Raw genomic sequence first — 15,497 nt, forward strand, 5'->3', positions numbered from 1 at the left:
AGCTAAATATGAGTCAACAGTGTGATGCTGTTGCAAAAAAAGCAAACATGATTCTGGGATGCATTAACAGGTGTGTTGTGAGCAAGACACGAGAAGTCATTCTTCCGCTCTACTCTGCTCTGGTTAGGCCTCAGCTGGAGTATTGTGTCCAGTTCTGGGCGCCGCATTTTAAAAAAGATGTGGAGAAACTGGAAAGGGTCCAAAGAAGAGCAACAAGAATGATTAAAGGTCTTGAGAACATGACCTATGAAGGAAGGCTGAAAGAATTGGGTTTGTTTAGTTTGGAAAAGAGAAGACTGAGAGGGGACATGATAGCAGTTTTCAGGTATATAAAAGGGTGTCATAAGGAGGAGGGAGAGAACTTGTTCACCTTAGCCTCTAAGGATAGAACCAGAAACAATGGGTTTAAACTGCAGCAAGGGAGGTCTAGATTGGACATTAGGAAAAAGTTCCTAACTGTCAGGGTGGTTAAACACTGGAACAAATTGCCTAGGGAGGTTGTGGAATCTCCGTCTCTGGAGATATTTAAGGGTAGGTTAGATAAATGTCTACTAGGGATGGTCTAGGCAGTATTTGGTCCTGCCATGCGGGCAGGGGACTGGACTCGATGACCTCTCGAGGTCCCTTCCAGTCCTAGAATCTATGAATCTAATGTTTTTATTATTATTATTATTAGTTATTTTATTATTATTTTATTTACTGTAGTGTATAGGAGTCCAGGTTGTGGACCAGGACCCCAATTGTGCTAGGCCCTATACAGACATAGAACAAAAAGACCCTGCCCCAGAAAGCTTACAATCTAATGGCCATGGGTAGGGGCCCTCAAAGGGATCAGAGGCTACCACTTTGATAGACAGTGAGTTAGCTAGCATTTTAATGGAAGCACCTTGTGGAGTTAATTCTGTGAGGTAGTAACATTCCAGGTGCCTATAGCATGGTTATAAGGAGAAAGACCCCTATCACACTGGTAAAGGGAAGCCAGGTTAGAATCTTGATAGCAATAGATTGTGGCCAGACAATTTTAGCCAAGGTGTGGTAAGACCCTTAGTAAATAATTTCCCCTCCCTACCAATTTGTGTGATTTTGGAAAATTGTGTACCCTGCTGTTTCTAATCCTCCAGGAGCCAACCTGCTGCATTCTCAACACTGATCTGTCCATGAGCCATTACTGATTACATCAACAGGAAGCTCTGAGATTACCTCTACGCAGCACTTCTACGATCTTGGGGGGTGTCTCAGGGAAGCTATTCTGTTAAACATGTTTCAGAATAAGATATAAAAAGGGAACCCAATCCCCTTTGTTTTTAGCCGCAGGGTGATTTAAAAACAAAATTAAAACAGATATTTGGAAGATGACCCTCACAATAGCAGCACGATCTGAAGGTGGCTCAAATGTGAGTCTCCTCAAAGTTCTTTTTCTGGCCAGCTTTCCACTCCTAAACACGCTCTCCTACTCTTATTTTAAATTCCCACATTTTAAGGTCAGAATGACCACTATGATCAACCAGTGTGACCTCCTGCATAACAGGCTCTAGAGTTACTCCGAGTGGTTCGTACAGCAAGCCCATCACTTTTGACTGAGCTAGCCTATCTTTCAGAAAGACATCACATCTTGATTTAAAGACTTCAAGTGATGGAGAAGCCATCACATCTTTAGGTAAGTTTTTCCAATGGTTAATTACATTCACTGTAAAAAAAAAAAAAAAATGCTCCTTAATTTCTAGTCTGTTTAGATTGTAAGCTCTTTGGGGCAGGGACCTTGTCTTCATTCATGTATAGCACTGGCCACACACCAATGGTGTTATATAAAGCAAAATCAATCTTTATGCTGGGCCTCAATAGGTTGACAGTGTAACAATATGTGGCATGAAAAAATCCACTATAAATAATTAAAACCTAGTCGTTTCCTAAATGCTTATGTAATTGTATAGCACTGCTTTTAAAACAGCGGCAAGCATTGGTTTAAATCTGAACGTATGTGACATGTCATACTGGTTTTTATGAGGAATCTCTTAACTCTGTGAACTCTACCACAGACGCCGGCTTCCTCTGGGCCCTGGGGGGGGTGCTCACCCCCTCCCCCGCTCCACCCTAGGCCCCGCCCCCACCCAACCCTTTCCCCCAAGCCCCCACCCCACCCTTCCTCTTCCTGCTCAGTTCCGTCCCCTCCGAAGTGTGCCCTCTCCCCACTCCTCCCCCTCTCTCCCAGTGCCTCCTGGATGCTGCAGAACAGCTGATCGGTGGTGGATGGGAGGCACTGGGAGGGAGCGGGAGGAGTTGATTGACAGGGCCACTGGTGGATGGGAGACGCCGTGCGGGAGGACGGGAGCTGGCTGCTGGTGGGTACTAAGCACCCACTAATTTTTTTCCGTGGGTGCTCGAGCCCTGGAGCATCCACAGAGTCAGTGCCTGTGAACTCTACCGTTGAGGCCTATCCTGACAATCACAAACATGCTGGGAAGGGATCACCTACACCTTGTTCTCAACCAGGGGTCTGGAGACCCCTGGGAGGCCACAAGCAGATTTCAGGGGGTCCGCCAAGATAAAGCAGAGAGCAGGGCCAGTGTTAGACTCAATGAGGCCCAGGGCAGAAAGCTGAAGTCCAGGCTGAAAGTCGAATCCTGGGCAACTTAGTCCCTGTGGTGTGGGGCCCTGGGCCACTGCCCTGCTTCCTAGCCTCTAATGCAGGCCCTGCAGAAAAACAGTTGTTGTGCGGCAGGTGGGCTGTGGAATTTTTATAGCCTGGGAACCACAAAAGAGCCTTAAAACTACCTTTGCTCTCCATTTCTTCGCTGAATGCACTTCAGTTGGAGGGCAGAACCAAGCAGCTAGCCATCACATGCTGGAATGGCCTTTTTTCCTTCGTCATTTACAATTGTTGACACTGTGCTAGGGTGGCATTGCATGCAATGAAAGCCACCGGAAGAACTTTTGTGAGCCTAAATAAGCATTTCATTTCATTGAGCTTAACTGAACATTAACCACATTGTACTGCAATACAATGCTTTACTTGGGGTCAAGAACCCTTGCTAAACTAGCTAACTAGGTATGCACCTGACGGGGTTTTTGCCTTTATTTTTATCCCATTCATTATCTCAGTGAGATCTGCTGTACTTCCTTGCCTAAAAATCCAGATAAAATATATTTGAAAAAAACACTAACAAGAGTTTAAAAGCCAAGAAGTTCGTGAATTAGCCCGAAGGTAGCGCGTAGGTCTAGAAGCCTGAATTAACGATGGCCCTCGATAAAGGTTTTAACGGCACTTTTTTTCGGGATGACATGGGTAACCTCACTTGTGGTTTCACTCCTCATGACTAAAGAAGGACCCCCCAAATTCACAAGGATGTGACCAGAAGGCGCAGTCAACAGGCCAGGCGCCGGCCCCACAACATCGGCAACTTGAAACTCAAGATGTTAAGCGTTGTGTCCTCATCCTCATCCTGGTTTGGCTTTGCTGCATCCTCGCGTCACAACATCGTCGCCTGGTGATGCGATGACAACCCCCGATGGCTCTTTTCTGGGGGTCCCCGAAAGTGACCCGGGGGACCCCCCAAACCAAACGCAGGCAACCCCTAGGATTCTGGAAGTGGTGAATCTGGGGCCTGATGAGAGAAATTGGGGGCCCAGCCCCCCGTGTTCTCTGGGGCCCTCCCCTTGCACGGGATTTGCACGGGATTTACACAGACCTCACAGGCGTTGGGGGGGTGGGGGGTACAATTGCCCCCTGCCCACCGGCCGTGGGCGGGATCCCGGCTGGGAGAGGCGGGCTGGCCCATCGCAGCCGGGCTTGAGGCGCTGGCGAAGGGTCCGCGCCGGGCCCTACACGTGCGGGGCTCCCGGAGGCGGGGGGCAGCCCCAGGGCAGGGGCCCCGCCGCGGGCAGACCTGGCGCTCGGGCTCCGCACCCCGGCAGCCGCCCGCCGCTTCCTCCTGCCGGGCCTGGCGGGAGTTGTAGTGCGCAGGGCCCCGAGCCGGCCGGGCGGAGGCGGGCAGCCCGGCCCCCTGGCGGACTACAAGTCCCAGGCAGGGCGGGGGGGCGTGTGCCGGGGGCGGCGGCAGGGGCAGGGGCAGGCCGCGCACTCGCACACGCCGCCGGGCAGCGCCGGGGGAACGTTGCGCCGCTCGCTCGCTCGCTGCCGGAGCCGGGGACGATGCAGGCGGAGTCGGGGATCGTGGCGGACTTCGAGGTCGGCGAGGAGTTTCACGAGGAGCCCAAGACCTACTATGAGCTGAAGAGCCAGCCCCTGAAAAGCAGGTGGGTGAGGGCCGGGGGTGCTGCTAGGGCAGCGCGGTGCCCCTTCCTCTGCCCCCTGCCTTCTCTCTCTGCCCCCTGCCCGTGTTCACCTCTCTCCCTGCCCCACTCCTCCTCTCTCTGCCCCCTGCCCGTGTTCATCCCTCTGCACCATTCCCCCTCTCTCTGCCCCCTGCCCCACTCCTTCTCTCTCTGCCCCATTCCTCCTCTCTCTGCCCCCTGCCCCACTCCTTCTCTCTCTGCCCCCTGCCCGTGTTCACCTCTCTCCCTGCCCCACTCCTCCTCTCTCTGCCCCCTGCCCGTGTTCACCTCTCTCTCTGCCCCATTCCTCCTCTCTCTGCCCCCTGCCCGTGTTCATCCTTCTGCACCATTCCCCCTCTCTCTGCCCCCTGCCCCACTCCTTCTCTCTCTGCCCCATTCCTCCTCTCTCTGCCCCCTGCCCGTGTTCATCCCTCTGCACCATTCCCCCTCTCTCTGCCCCCTGCCCCACTCCTTCTCTCTCTGCCCCATTCCTCCTCTCTCTGCCCCCTGCCCCACTCCTTCTCTCTCTGCCCCCTGCCCGTGTTCATCCCTCTGCCCCATTCCCCCTCTCTTTGCCCCCTGCCCCACTCCTTCTCTCTCTGCCCCCTGCCCGTGTTCACCTCTCTCCCTGCCCCATTCCTCCTCTCTCTGCCCCCTGCCCGTGTTCACCTCTCTCCCTGCCCCATTCCTCCTCTCTCTGCCCCCTGCCCGTGTTCATCCCTCTGCCCCATTCCCCCTCTCTCTGCCTCTTGCCTGTGTTCATCCCTCTTCCCCCGGTCCATTCCCCCTTTCTCTCTCTCTCTCTCCCTGCCCCATTCCTTCTCTCTCTGCCCCCTGCCCGTTTTCATCCCTCTGCCCCATTTCCCCCTCTCTGCCTCTTGCCTGTGTTCATCCCTCTGCCCCATTCCCCCTCTCTCTGCCCCCTGCCTGTGTTCATCCCCCTGCACCATTCCCCTCTCTCTGTCCCCTGCCCCACTCCTTCTCTCTCTGCCCCCTGCCCGTGTTCATCCCTCTCCCCTCTGGCCCATTCCCCCTTTCTCTCTCTCTCCCTGCCCCATTCCCCCTCTCTCTGCCCCTGCCTGTGTTCATCTCTCTGCCCCCTTTCCATTCCTCCTCTCAACCTGCCCTTCTCCCTCTGCCCCCTTTCCATTCCCCCTCACTCTGCCCCCTGACCGTGTTCACCTCTCTGCCCCCTTTCAATTCCCCCTTTATCTGCCCCCGCTCTTCTCCCCCTGCCCGTGTTCACCTCTCTGCTCCCTTTCTATTCCCTCTCTCTGCCCCCTGCCCCATTACCTCTCTCTGCCCCCTTTCCTTCTCCCTCTGCCCCCTTTCCGTCTGCCCTTTCTCTGCCCTCCTTCCTTTGCCCCCTTCTCTTCTACCTTTCTCTCTGTTCCTCTTTTATTCCTCTTCTCCTTAATCTGCCCTTCTCTCTCCCTCTTTCCCATCTCCCATGCCTCTAGGAGAGATTCCCCCCCCTCCCTTTGGCCCAGATAGGAATGGGGAAAGGCTGCCCATCCCCTGGCAGTGCCACTGTGGTGCTGCCTGTGCCCCAAAGCTGCAGGGCCTGTCTGCATTTGGGCGCGCTGGAGCTGGGTGCATGAATGCGTAGGCTGTCACTGACACCCAGCGTGGGACACTGTCAAAGCAGGGGAAATGTTGCAAACGGCAGCCTGCTAATTTAGGGGCGAGGCGGGTTAGGAAAGCCAGGGGGTGTCACAATCTGAGGAGGCTGTTTGTTATGGGATGATGATGGTGGTTTGCTGGTGTTTAAACCATGTCCCTGATTGAAAAATGTTACCGAGGGAGTAATCGGGCTGCCATGTGTCTGCTGTTTGTATTCTGTGCTGCTGAATCAGCCCATTTGTAAACGTTAAACAAAATATATTGAAAGGAAACTTCCTATGCTCTTGGGACCATAAAAGCAGCTATTTAGTTCGTGTTTCCTGTAATAATAGCAGTTTTGTTTGGCGTGTGTTTGGGGGAGGAGAGAGGGCCCAAGTTCTGGTGTGGTATTATGTTTGTAAAGAGTATTGTTGGGCATTATCCAGCCTTGGCCAAAGGATATCACTGTCATTCTTGGAGAGGCCCAGACTGTCACTAAACCTTGACTGTACATAAAGGGTATAGAAGACAGAAAGTGAGAGCGAAATCTGCACCTTTTCGCTCAGGGCTTGCAGTGCTCTAAACAAGTGAATACGTTGGATCGTTTGAGTGTTCCGATGAGATCACCTACATAACATTGCATTAGTTTGTGGAAGAGTGAGGGGGAAAACTCCATCAGGTAAAATAAATGATCACGTACAGCACTGAGGGAGAATAGCTGTTTGTGCTGTTTCAGAACCTGCAACCTCTATTTCTATGCCATGCTAGCTTGATAAATGCTAGCTAGTCAGAACAAACGGGATATGCGGGAATACACTGTTTCACACTTTTACACTGAAAACGGGTACAGGACCGAATTTGAGATCCAGTCGATGCTAAATTAAAACAGGTGTTGCAAGGCTTGTGGTTTTTTTTGTTTTGGAGCAAGTCCTTGCTACTTGAAATTAACGAGTGACGTATCTGTTCACAAGTTTTAATTCAAGTTCTTGCAATGGTGTTTACCAGAGTTATCTGCTATATTGTCATCTCGATCTGTTGTGTTATTTAGACAGGGCTCCCGCTTGTTCAGATTATTTCTTCTCCTCTTACACTGTATAGGGGCATTTGCTCCTTCTAGGGAACTGCTGGAAAAAGAAAACAAATGCATCTAGCACTTCAAGTCATCTGTACCTTGTGGGCCCTGCATGTTTTACTCCGTCAGCAATGTCGTTTTTTTTTTCTTTTCTTTTTCTTCTCTGGACTGTCTTCCAAGGTGCTTTGTCAACAACAAACCTTCCATCCTCATCACAATGCTCTCTGACACACAGATGGCAAAAACATTCTATCTAATTTATAGCCCAGCTTGTTGATAGCATATCTTTGTTTTAGTTATTTTCAGCTTTTAAGTATGATCCCTATGCCACTGTCTCTGGGCTCATGTATGAGGTTAAAATAGTGCATGGTGCATGCAGCAAATATTAAGTAGTCACCCCATCTTTAGTAAGTCTATAAATAAGTTCCCCAGCCCTCAAACAAAAGTCTTAAGTATATAGATAGATATTGTACTGTGCCCTGCAGGCTTAAGAAAAATTCAAGCTCTTTTGAGCCAGTGAAGGCCCTGTAAAAACCCCTGGCACTAACACCCAGGCTTTCAAATCTGGGGATGCTTGGGGCTTGTCTTCATTGCAGTTAACTTGAGTTATAACTCAAGTGTTGCCCTGTCCACATGCAAAACCGCTTAGCTCAGTGTGGTGATGCTTTTAACTCAAGTTGGCTAGCCCGTCAAGAAGTACAGATTTAAAATTATTATTCAAGTTAATGTTTAAAATTAAATATACACAAGTGAAGAGGGAAGGTACTGTACGTCTCGGGTCCGGCTTGAGTTCTGAGGGATTACAGGTATCTGTTAGAAGGATGAAGAGATACGTACATATCACCTAACCAGCATAGACCCAGATTGGGGTGTGGGAGTTTTTAGAGCGTCAATGGATAAGTGGGCTCGGGTACGCCTCCCATGGAATGTATTAAGAGTCCAAGTCTGTATCGGTGTAGCTGGTGTTAGCCTAACACCCTCAGCTGCTAACTCGGCCACTGTGTGCAGCTTGTGTTATTTTGCAGCATGGCTGCTTTCGCAGAGCTAAGCTAACTTGTGAAGAGTTAGGGTGACCAGATGTCCTGATTTGATAGGGACAGTCCTGATTTTGGGGTCTTTTTCTTATAGACTCCTATTACCCCTCACCCCCGTCCCAATTTTTCACACTTCTTGTCTGGTCATCCTACGAAGAGTTCACTGTGCAGTAAAGTCATACCTGTAGTGTGAGCACTTTAAACCGACTGCCATGGTGGTGCATGGGGAGAGAAGTGTCTCTTATGTAGCTAGGACCCAAACAATATAGGGCTTCAAAGTTCAATGTCCACACCTTAAATTGCACCTAGAAGCAAGTGCAACCTACAAGGTACTGGTGTTTCTTCTGATTAGAGCTCCGTGTCTGTCATGGATGTCGCGGAAATCATGGCTTCTGCAACGGCCGGTGTGGCTGACCCCAGGGTTTCCTGAGCAGCGGCCGATGCAGCTGGCCCCTGGGACCACCCGAGCACTGGTCCCGGGGTGGCGGGAGCAGTGGCAGGTGGGTGGCCCCTGGGGTCGCCGGTGCCGCTGGCTGGCCTCAGTGGCCCCCCCAGGGCAGTGCCCCCCTTTCCCCAGAGCAGTGCCCTCCTTGGCCCCCAGCTACAATTTAATCATAGCTATTTTCAGTAAAAGTCATGGACCGTGAATTTTTGTGTATTACCCATGACCTGTCCATGACTTTTACTGAAAATACCCATGATTAAATCATAGCCTTACTTATGATCAGTCTCCTTGAGCAATCATGTGGCCAGTAATCCAGTCTGTTAGGCCATCAGAGCAAAGAGCTTCTAAATTGAGCTTCTAAATCAAGACAAATGGTTATCACCACCCCATCTTGCTCCCCTCAGGCACAGATAAAAAAAGTGTTTTAGGCCTCTGGGATCTAGATGCAGCCTATATTGTGAACCTCTGTGAGGGTTAAGTTGACACACCCACGCAGGAATGATGACCATATACTCAGTGGCTTCCTGAAACCAACCAGGATTATTTCCAATGTACCTAGATTGAGCCTCAGACAGTTTGCTGTCACATAAGCACAGGTACTTACCTAATCTGAGCCACACACCTGGAATGCAAACACTGGGCCCTGTCCGTGTCCAAAGAAACGGAGATCAAGTCATTAAATCATAATGGTGGTTCTGCAGTCCGGACCATGTCGCCGTGTTCCCCAGCAGCCTCACGGACATAGTGAGCAGCAAGGGTGACAGAACAGAAACTTGCAGTGTCTCTCACCTTTCCCCCTCCCCTCCCTCCAACAAGAGAGAGCCCTCAGATGGAATAATAATTACCTAAACTGCAGTGACAGGGGGAGAGTGGACATTGTTGACATTGACACAGCTAGCCCAGCTTATACACACCACTGTATCACCAGTGTGTAGCCCTGGACGCCTGCAGTATGCAGGGAGCCCAGTCTCTGGTGAACTTCAAGTCCAGCCCAGCTAGGGTCCACAGCCAGGTTAATAAAACCTGGTGGATGATAGCAACAAAGGATGCTGCTAGAACCAGTGAACTGACCTGTTTCCATTAATAGGGGAACCAATGAGATAGCCAATGAGACCCTCTGCTGTTTCTCTGCTCTGCCCATGTCTGAAGCCTCACTGGTGGTTATCAAGGACAGCTGAGAACATCAAGAGTCCGATTCTCTTTTCTTGGTGATATTAGTGTAAATAAGGAGTAACTGCCCTGAAGTTCATGGAGTTACATTCTCTTCTCAACAAGCTTACCCCAAATGGCATTTAAGGAATTGAGTGATAATGAGATGATAATGAACGTCAGTGGATGGTTTGTTGAACAAGGGCCTATATGGCCACTTGGTTGAGCAGTGCTGGCACACTGCCTTTCCTTGCTAATCTCCACTAACAGGACTCAGTTTCTTCTGTTGTTTGTTTTTGTTTTGTTTTGGTTTTTACTAGCTCTGAGGGGCACAGAACACTTTCAACTTGTAAGCAATCTGAAGCTCCCCCTGCACACCTACAGCCTCAGTCAGGGGTACATGGCATTTGTGCCCTCCAGCTCCAGACATAAATGGAATAATAATACAGTGCTTTTCATCAGTAGATTTCAAAGCTCCTTCCAAAGGAGATTATCATTATCCCCATCTTGCAGATGGGGAAAGCAAAGCACAGAGGGAGGGTGTCATTTGCTCCCCCTCACCCAGCAGGCCAGGAGCAGAGCCCAGGTCTCTGGAGTCCCAGTTTGGTGCTCTGTCCACTAAGCAATACTGCCTGTCTTTATTCACATGGAAAAAATCAATCCCGCCCCAAGATAGGGAAATCCTCTACTGAACCAACCAGTAGGCCTCTCATTTCTGCCTAAAGGGGAATTACTTTTGCTGTGTAGTCTCATTGGAATGATGAGGCAGAACCCCCATTATCGACTCTCACCTCACATGGGAAATCTACCTAGCATGATATATTTAAAACAAATCCAACTGCCCCTGCCCCAAAAGACTCACCCATAACTTCATTGCCCAATTTAACCCAGCACTTGCAGTATTGATCTCCCTCCTTCAAATTCTATTATTCTGCATCTTCCACCCAATTCACCTGTCTCCCATTTTCTTCTTCTTTTCTTCTATGCACACTCCTTTTTGATAATTCAAGATTTCAATCCAAAACTGCAGGGGATCCTCTAATAAAATCTCTTTGCTCTAAATGCTGTACTAGGCCATGCCACAGTAGAATGCTAGAGGCCAATGAAAAATGTAAGTCCAGTAACAAGGACTGAAAATACTATGCTGGGCTAAGATACAGTGATTCCAACCTAAAGTCCTAAGGGACCTATGAGAATTTAGCCTTTCAGACTGGGAAGTGCTAGACATGTTTAAGGGTTCTCTGGAATTTGTTGTGGTTGATCTTAAGCCTTTGGAAACTAAACAGTTCTTACACGCACCGTAGTTTCTGCATAGTCATTTTTAGGTGTGAGAGAGAACTGGGATATGTGAATAAATCAATATGATAGGGATTTTTAATACCTTTATTTTATTTATTACTAGACTGCAGAATGTAAGATGAAATCTTGCCCTCCCTAGCACATATGCAAACCCTTTCAGTGAGCATTCACATGCAATACTGAAGGCGGATTTGACCCTTTGCTGTCATTGGGAGGCTCTGCATTTAAATTGACTCACTTTGTGTGATGGTCTAAGTTTATTGTTAATACAGATGTGCTAAGAACAGCGAAAACTGGTTGGGTTGGTTCATTTGCTTCTCCTTTTTCCTCCCAGTAATATAAACCCATTTGGGTTATATGCTTGATATAGTGAAGGCCTGCAAATTGTCAATTATTGTAGCTAACCATTTCAATTTTACAAAAAATGCATTCACCAAGAATTACAAGCTAATTTTTTTTTACTATTTATGCTACTGCACTGCTGATCTTTTTCAGCTTAAATTTAATATCCCAAGAATGATCCTGCTATGAAATTTGTATTTTAAGTGGAAAAAGTTGAGAAACGCTGTTTGCATGGTAATTTTTTAAAAGAAGCTTATGCTTATTTTAACAGGAATAACTTTAAGATTTAATTTATTGAATTACTGAAGTTTATGTAAAATTATCATAACTCTAGATAGTCAGTGCTACAGATATATATTAGCTACATGTATTTCACTAATGTAAATCAGTATCTCCGATCTAGCCAGTATGCAGGTCTTCACTTATTTTATGCCATCTTGTGCGGCTCTCAGAGTTGGAGATTGACTGACTGGTTAAATTAATTTTCCTTCTCTTAGAATACTGTATATTAGCAATGGTAGTAGCTAATGGGGGGGGGGGGGGGAGGAAACAAACCCTCGGTGCACATATTTTTGCAGAGAATCCTAACTCTGAAACTAAACTGGACTATTCTAAAGTTCTTTACTATGCATATGATCAAATCTAATTTTATAAATTAATTTTGCAATGTGATTTAGATTTTAAACTCGATTATGTTAGGATTTTCAATATTGTGTTTGTTCTTTTTTCAGATTACTGCTATTTATAGATCTTATTCAAGGGTTTTATATTCTCGTTGAGTTCTGCAGTGCAGTTTGTTCAGACTGTTTATATCTGTTCCAGTTGTGCAAGAAGTGGAAAATATCCTTTATTTAGAACAGGTCACATGTGCTTACATCAAGGAACAGAGTCTCAATGTTTTAAAAAAATGTATCTTAGAGGAACAAGTTTAAAACAGTTTCTGAAAGGTTTTTCCTTCTCTAGAAGATCAACATTAACATATTTTTAAGTAACAACAAGAAAGTATAGCAACGGAGTGTAAGTAAAGTAAAACATGCAGGGTGAAATTTTCAAAAGCAGTCAGCATTGGAGTGTGGTCTCATTGATTTCAGTGGGAGCAGAGTTAGGCCAGTGCAGTGTATCTTTGAAGACTCCCCCCCCCCCCCCCTTAGCATTTTTGTGAGTGAATAAATTACCTGATGTTTATTCAACACCTCAAATTCACATTACTACAGAGAGAAATCTAGCCACAGATGATTACAGTACCTGAAATGTCACTTTGTTGTTGTTATTATTTTTTTGGAAACACAACAGAAATAAATGTACTCTAATAATAATATAGTACCTAGCTTTATATAGTGCTTTTCATCAGTAGATCTCAAAATGATTTACAAAGGTGAGTGATTGTAATTGGGATGGCTCTTATATGAAAATGTGGGGAAAGCTAAACCAAAATATTTCCTCTACAGGGAGCTGGTGGTGACACTTCTATTTAGGTAACATTTTCCATTGTAAAAGATTCTTGTGCTCCTCTCTCTGCGAAGCTCTCATACCTCCATTGTTTGCTGCAGCCCTTTTATAATTGGCATGGGGGACAACCTTGGGATACAAAAGTGCCTTTTCTTTGTCCCATGAAATTCAGTTACTGCGAAGTAACTCTTAAAGATCACCATTTCATTTCTCTCGCTTGCATTTCTCAGGCAGCCTGCCAGATTAATGACACAACATTCTCAGACCAGGCTGACACCCCTGCCACACCTGGGAGCTGCCAGAGGAGCTAGTGGGGAAGAGAAACAGGCAGGGTGTATGTATTATGTAAGAAATAGTCTTTAATTAATGCTTACATACTGGTTTTTTCCACAGATCCTTGCATCACTTAGTGTCCAAGATCAATGCACAAGTGGGCAGAATTAAGGTAGCGGAGACAGCTGTAAACCTGACATTTCCTAATTTTTGAGTGACTGACTATGCAACCTAAATAACATAGGTTACTAACAACTTGTACAGAATCTAAGTTTTCATTTAAAAAACAAACAAACAAACAAACATTCCCCTTTGGGTTGTGAATATAACCTTCTAAATGTGACTGAACATAAACTCACACGCTGTGCAGTATGCAGACAGACACTCGAGTGCTCTGCTTTGTTGAGAGCTTCCTCAGCAGCCTTAGAGGTACATTGACAAAACCATGGGCAGAAGCCTGTTGGGTGCTGTGAAATTGGCAAAAATCTAGTCGATTTCATGTTGTTGCTCCTTGATTGGAATCCAAATAGAGGGTGGGAAGGGGAAGAGTAATAGAGACTTTCAGGTATGTTGTTTGACATATAAATGTCACTTCTTATCATACACTCCTGTAATTAAAACTTTAATAGGAAAAGTTAGAGATTTGTAGAGCACTGTTCAAAATATACTTCTATCTGGATATGAATAATATAGAGAGAAACCTATAGGTTTTGAATAGGACAGTTTGAATATACATTTTTTTTGGAAAACGTTACATTTGCCCCTGCATTTCAAAGCAAAACCCCCTTCACGTTTAAAACAAACAAACAAAAAACGAGCCAGTACCTTTAAGGGTTTTTTTTTTTTTTTTTTTAATTCCAAAACACTGATGTTGCATGTTGACTTAGGACAATCTTTAATTACCAGTTTGACATTTCAATGCTAGAAGGAAAATTAGGGAGCTGCAGACAGGTTCTATCAACACTTTGTCCATAGGTGGTGGTTTTCCTATTTGAGATTCTCAGATATTTTAACGTGCAATGTAATGGCCTGATTCTAGTATCTTTGTTTACTAAAACTCATGCTGACTGAAGTAGTTTTGCCCGAATAAGGCTGCATGATTGGGTGCCGTAACAGAGTTAATTTTACATGGAAACCTGTCACCTTGCATTATATTATTATTATACTTGATTAATGACTTTTCTTACTGGTCCATGCAGTAAAACCGGAACAGTTACAGGGTAATGAATAGCATGCATGCTGTTACGGTTTCCATTTTATATTTGCAGTATAGGAGCAATGCAGGTAAACTGAAAACATTTTGTTCTGCATTAATATGTATTCGTAGCATACTATTGCTTAGTTTGCATATATCCAGAGAAGGTCATTATTGATATAAGCATTTGGTTTGAAATATGTAGACTCCTTGGAACCAAAGACAAAAATCCTGGCAGGGTCAGCTCAGCCTGTCATCCTTTTGAGGTAGATAAAATGAATTCTATGCAGTATATTGTGTTAGGCATCTTTCAGACAACTCCCTAAAGTCCAACAACTTGTTTGCTCTGTGAAGGCATTAAAGATTCCAAGGTGTCTTTGGAAGAGTAGGGCTTTGTTCATGTGTCCATGGCCAGAATTTCATCTTTTGACCCACCCCAGTGTTATGACGTGATCTCCTCCCAGAAATGTCTGCATTCAGTGGTGAAGTGATTTCTTTTACATGTATGGACCCCAACTCTGCAAAGGGGTCCCAGCAACAACTTACTGGTGTCTCTGGGACTGCACGAGAGAGTCAGATTCTGAGCTTATAAATCATTCTTGTTTGCAGAACACTTCAGGATCTTTCAGGATGAAAGGCACTATATCTTCTAAGGAGATATAGGTATCATCAATATGGACTTTGTTCCTTTCACTGTAATTGTACTGCTAGGTGTAGGAACGAATAGAACATTCTCATGTGTATCGCTAGATGCCACAGGAGTTCAACCGCTCTTTAATATTATCACTGTCTTTACTAGCTTAAGTGTTACCTCTAGTTGATATTTTATTGAACAAATGATATCTGTACTGTAACTTGTTCTATCATATATTTGCATCTTTCTAACCATCTTTCTGCCAAGGATTCAACCCAAAGTCCAATAATTTGTATTTGTTTTCATTGATTATACAGAAACCCTCTCTAAGATTCCTCCCCCTCTCTTCCCCCCCCCCCCTCCCCCACATCTCTAGTAGCCACTCTATAGATTGAGCTGGCAGGATGAGGGAGAGAAATGTGTTGCTGCCATATAGAATTACTTCAAGCACGAACCTACAGAAATTTGTGAGGTGATAATTGTTACATTTAATGCTGTGTAAAGGAGAATAGAAGTTTATCATAGGAGTTCACCTTAGTATTTTAATACTGCAATTAATGGCCTTTAACAGTAAGATTATTTTTTTTTTTTAAAACTCAATTCCTATGAAGATTTTGCTTGTACAGTATAACTAGACAATAGAGGACAAAGAGGAGTTCATGTAAGTGCATTCTGTAATACATTATGCTGGGAAAAGAACACTGAGAAAAAACAAACAACTCTTTCAGGGG

General features: G+C 46.0%; 1 protein-coding gene across 4 annotated transcripts in view; it reads left to right on the top strand.

The window, feature by feature from the left end:
• Positions 1-4,086: 4,086 nt before the first annotated feature.
• MITF (melanocyte inducing transcription factor) overlaps positions 4,087-15,497 on the top strand; it is a 165,704-nt gene continuing 154,293 nt past the window's right edge. For all 4 annotated transcript variants that reach the window (XM_054035274.1, XM_054035275.1, XM_054035280.1 and 1 more), the window contains exon 1: positions 4,087-4,254. In XM_054035274.1, coding sequence (XP_053891249.1) covers positions 4,151-4,254 — 104 coding nt within the window. In that variant the 5' untranslated portion in view covers positions 4,087-4,150. The remainder of the gene's footprint in view (positions 4,255-15,497) is intronic.

The sequence above is a fragment of the Malaclemys terrapin genome, chromosome 7 (assembly GCF_027887155.1).
Source record: "Malaclemys terrapin pileata isolate rMalTer1 chromosome 7, rMalTer1.hap1, whole genome shotgun sequence".
In the NCBI taxonomy this organism is placed as follows: domain Eukaryota; kingdom Metazoa; phylum Chordata; order Testudines; family Emydidae; genus Malaclemys; species Malaclemys terrapin.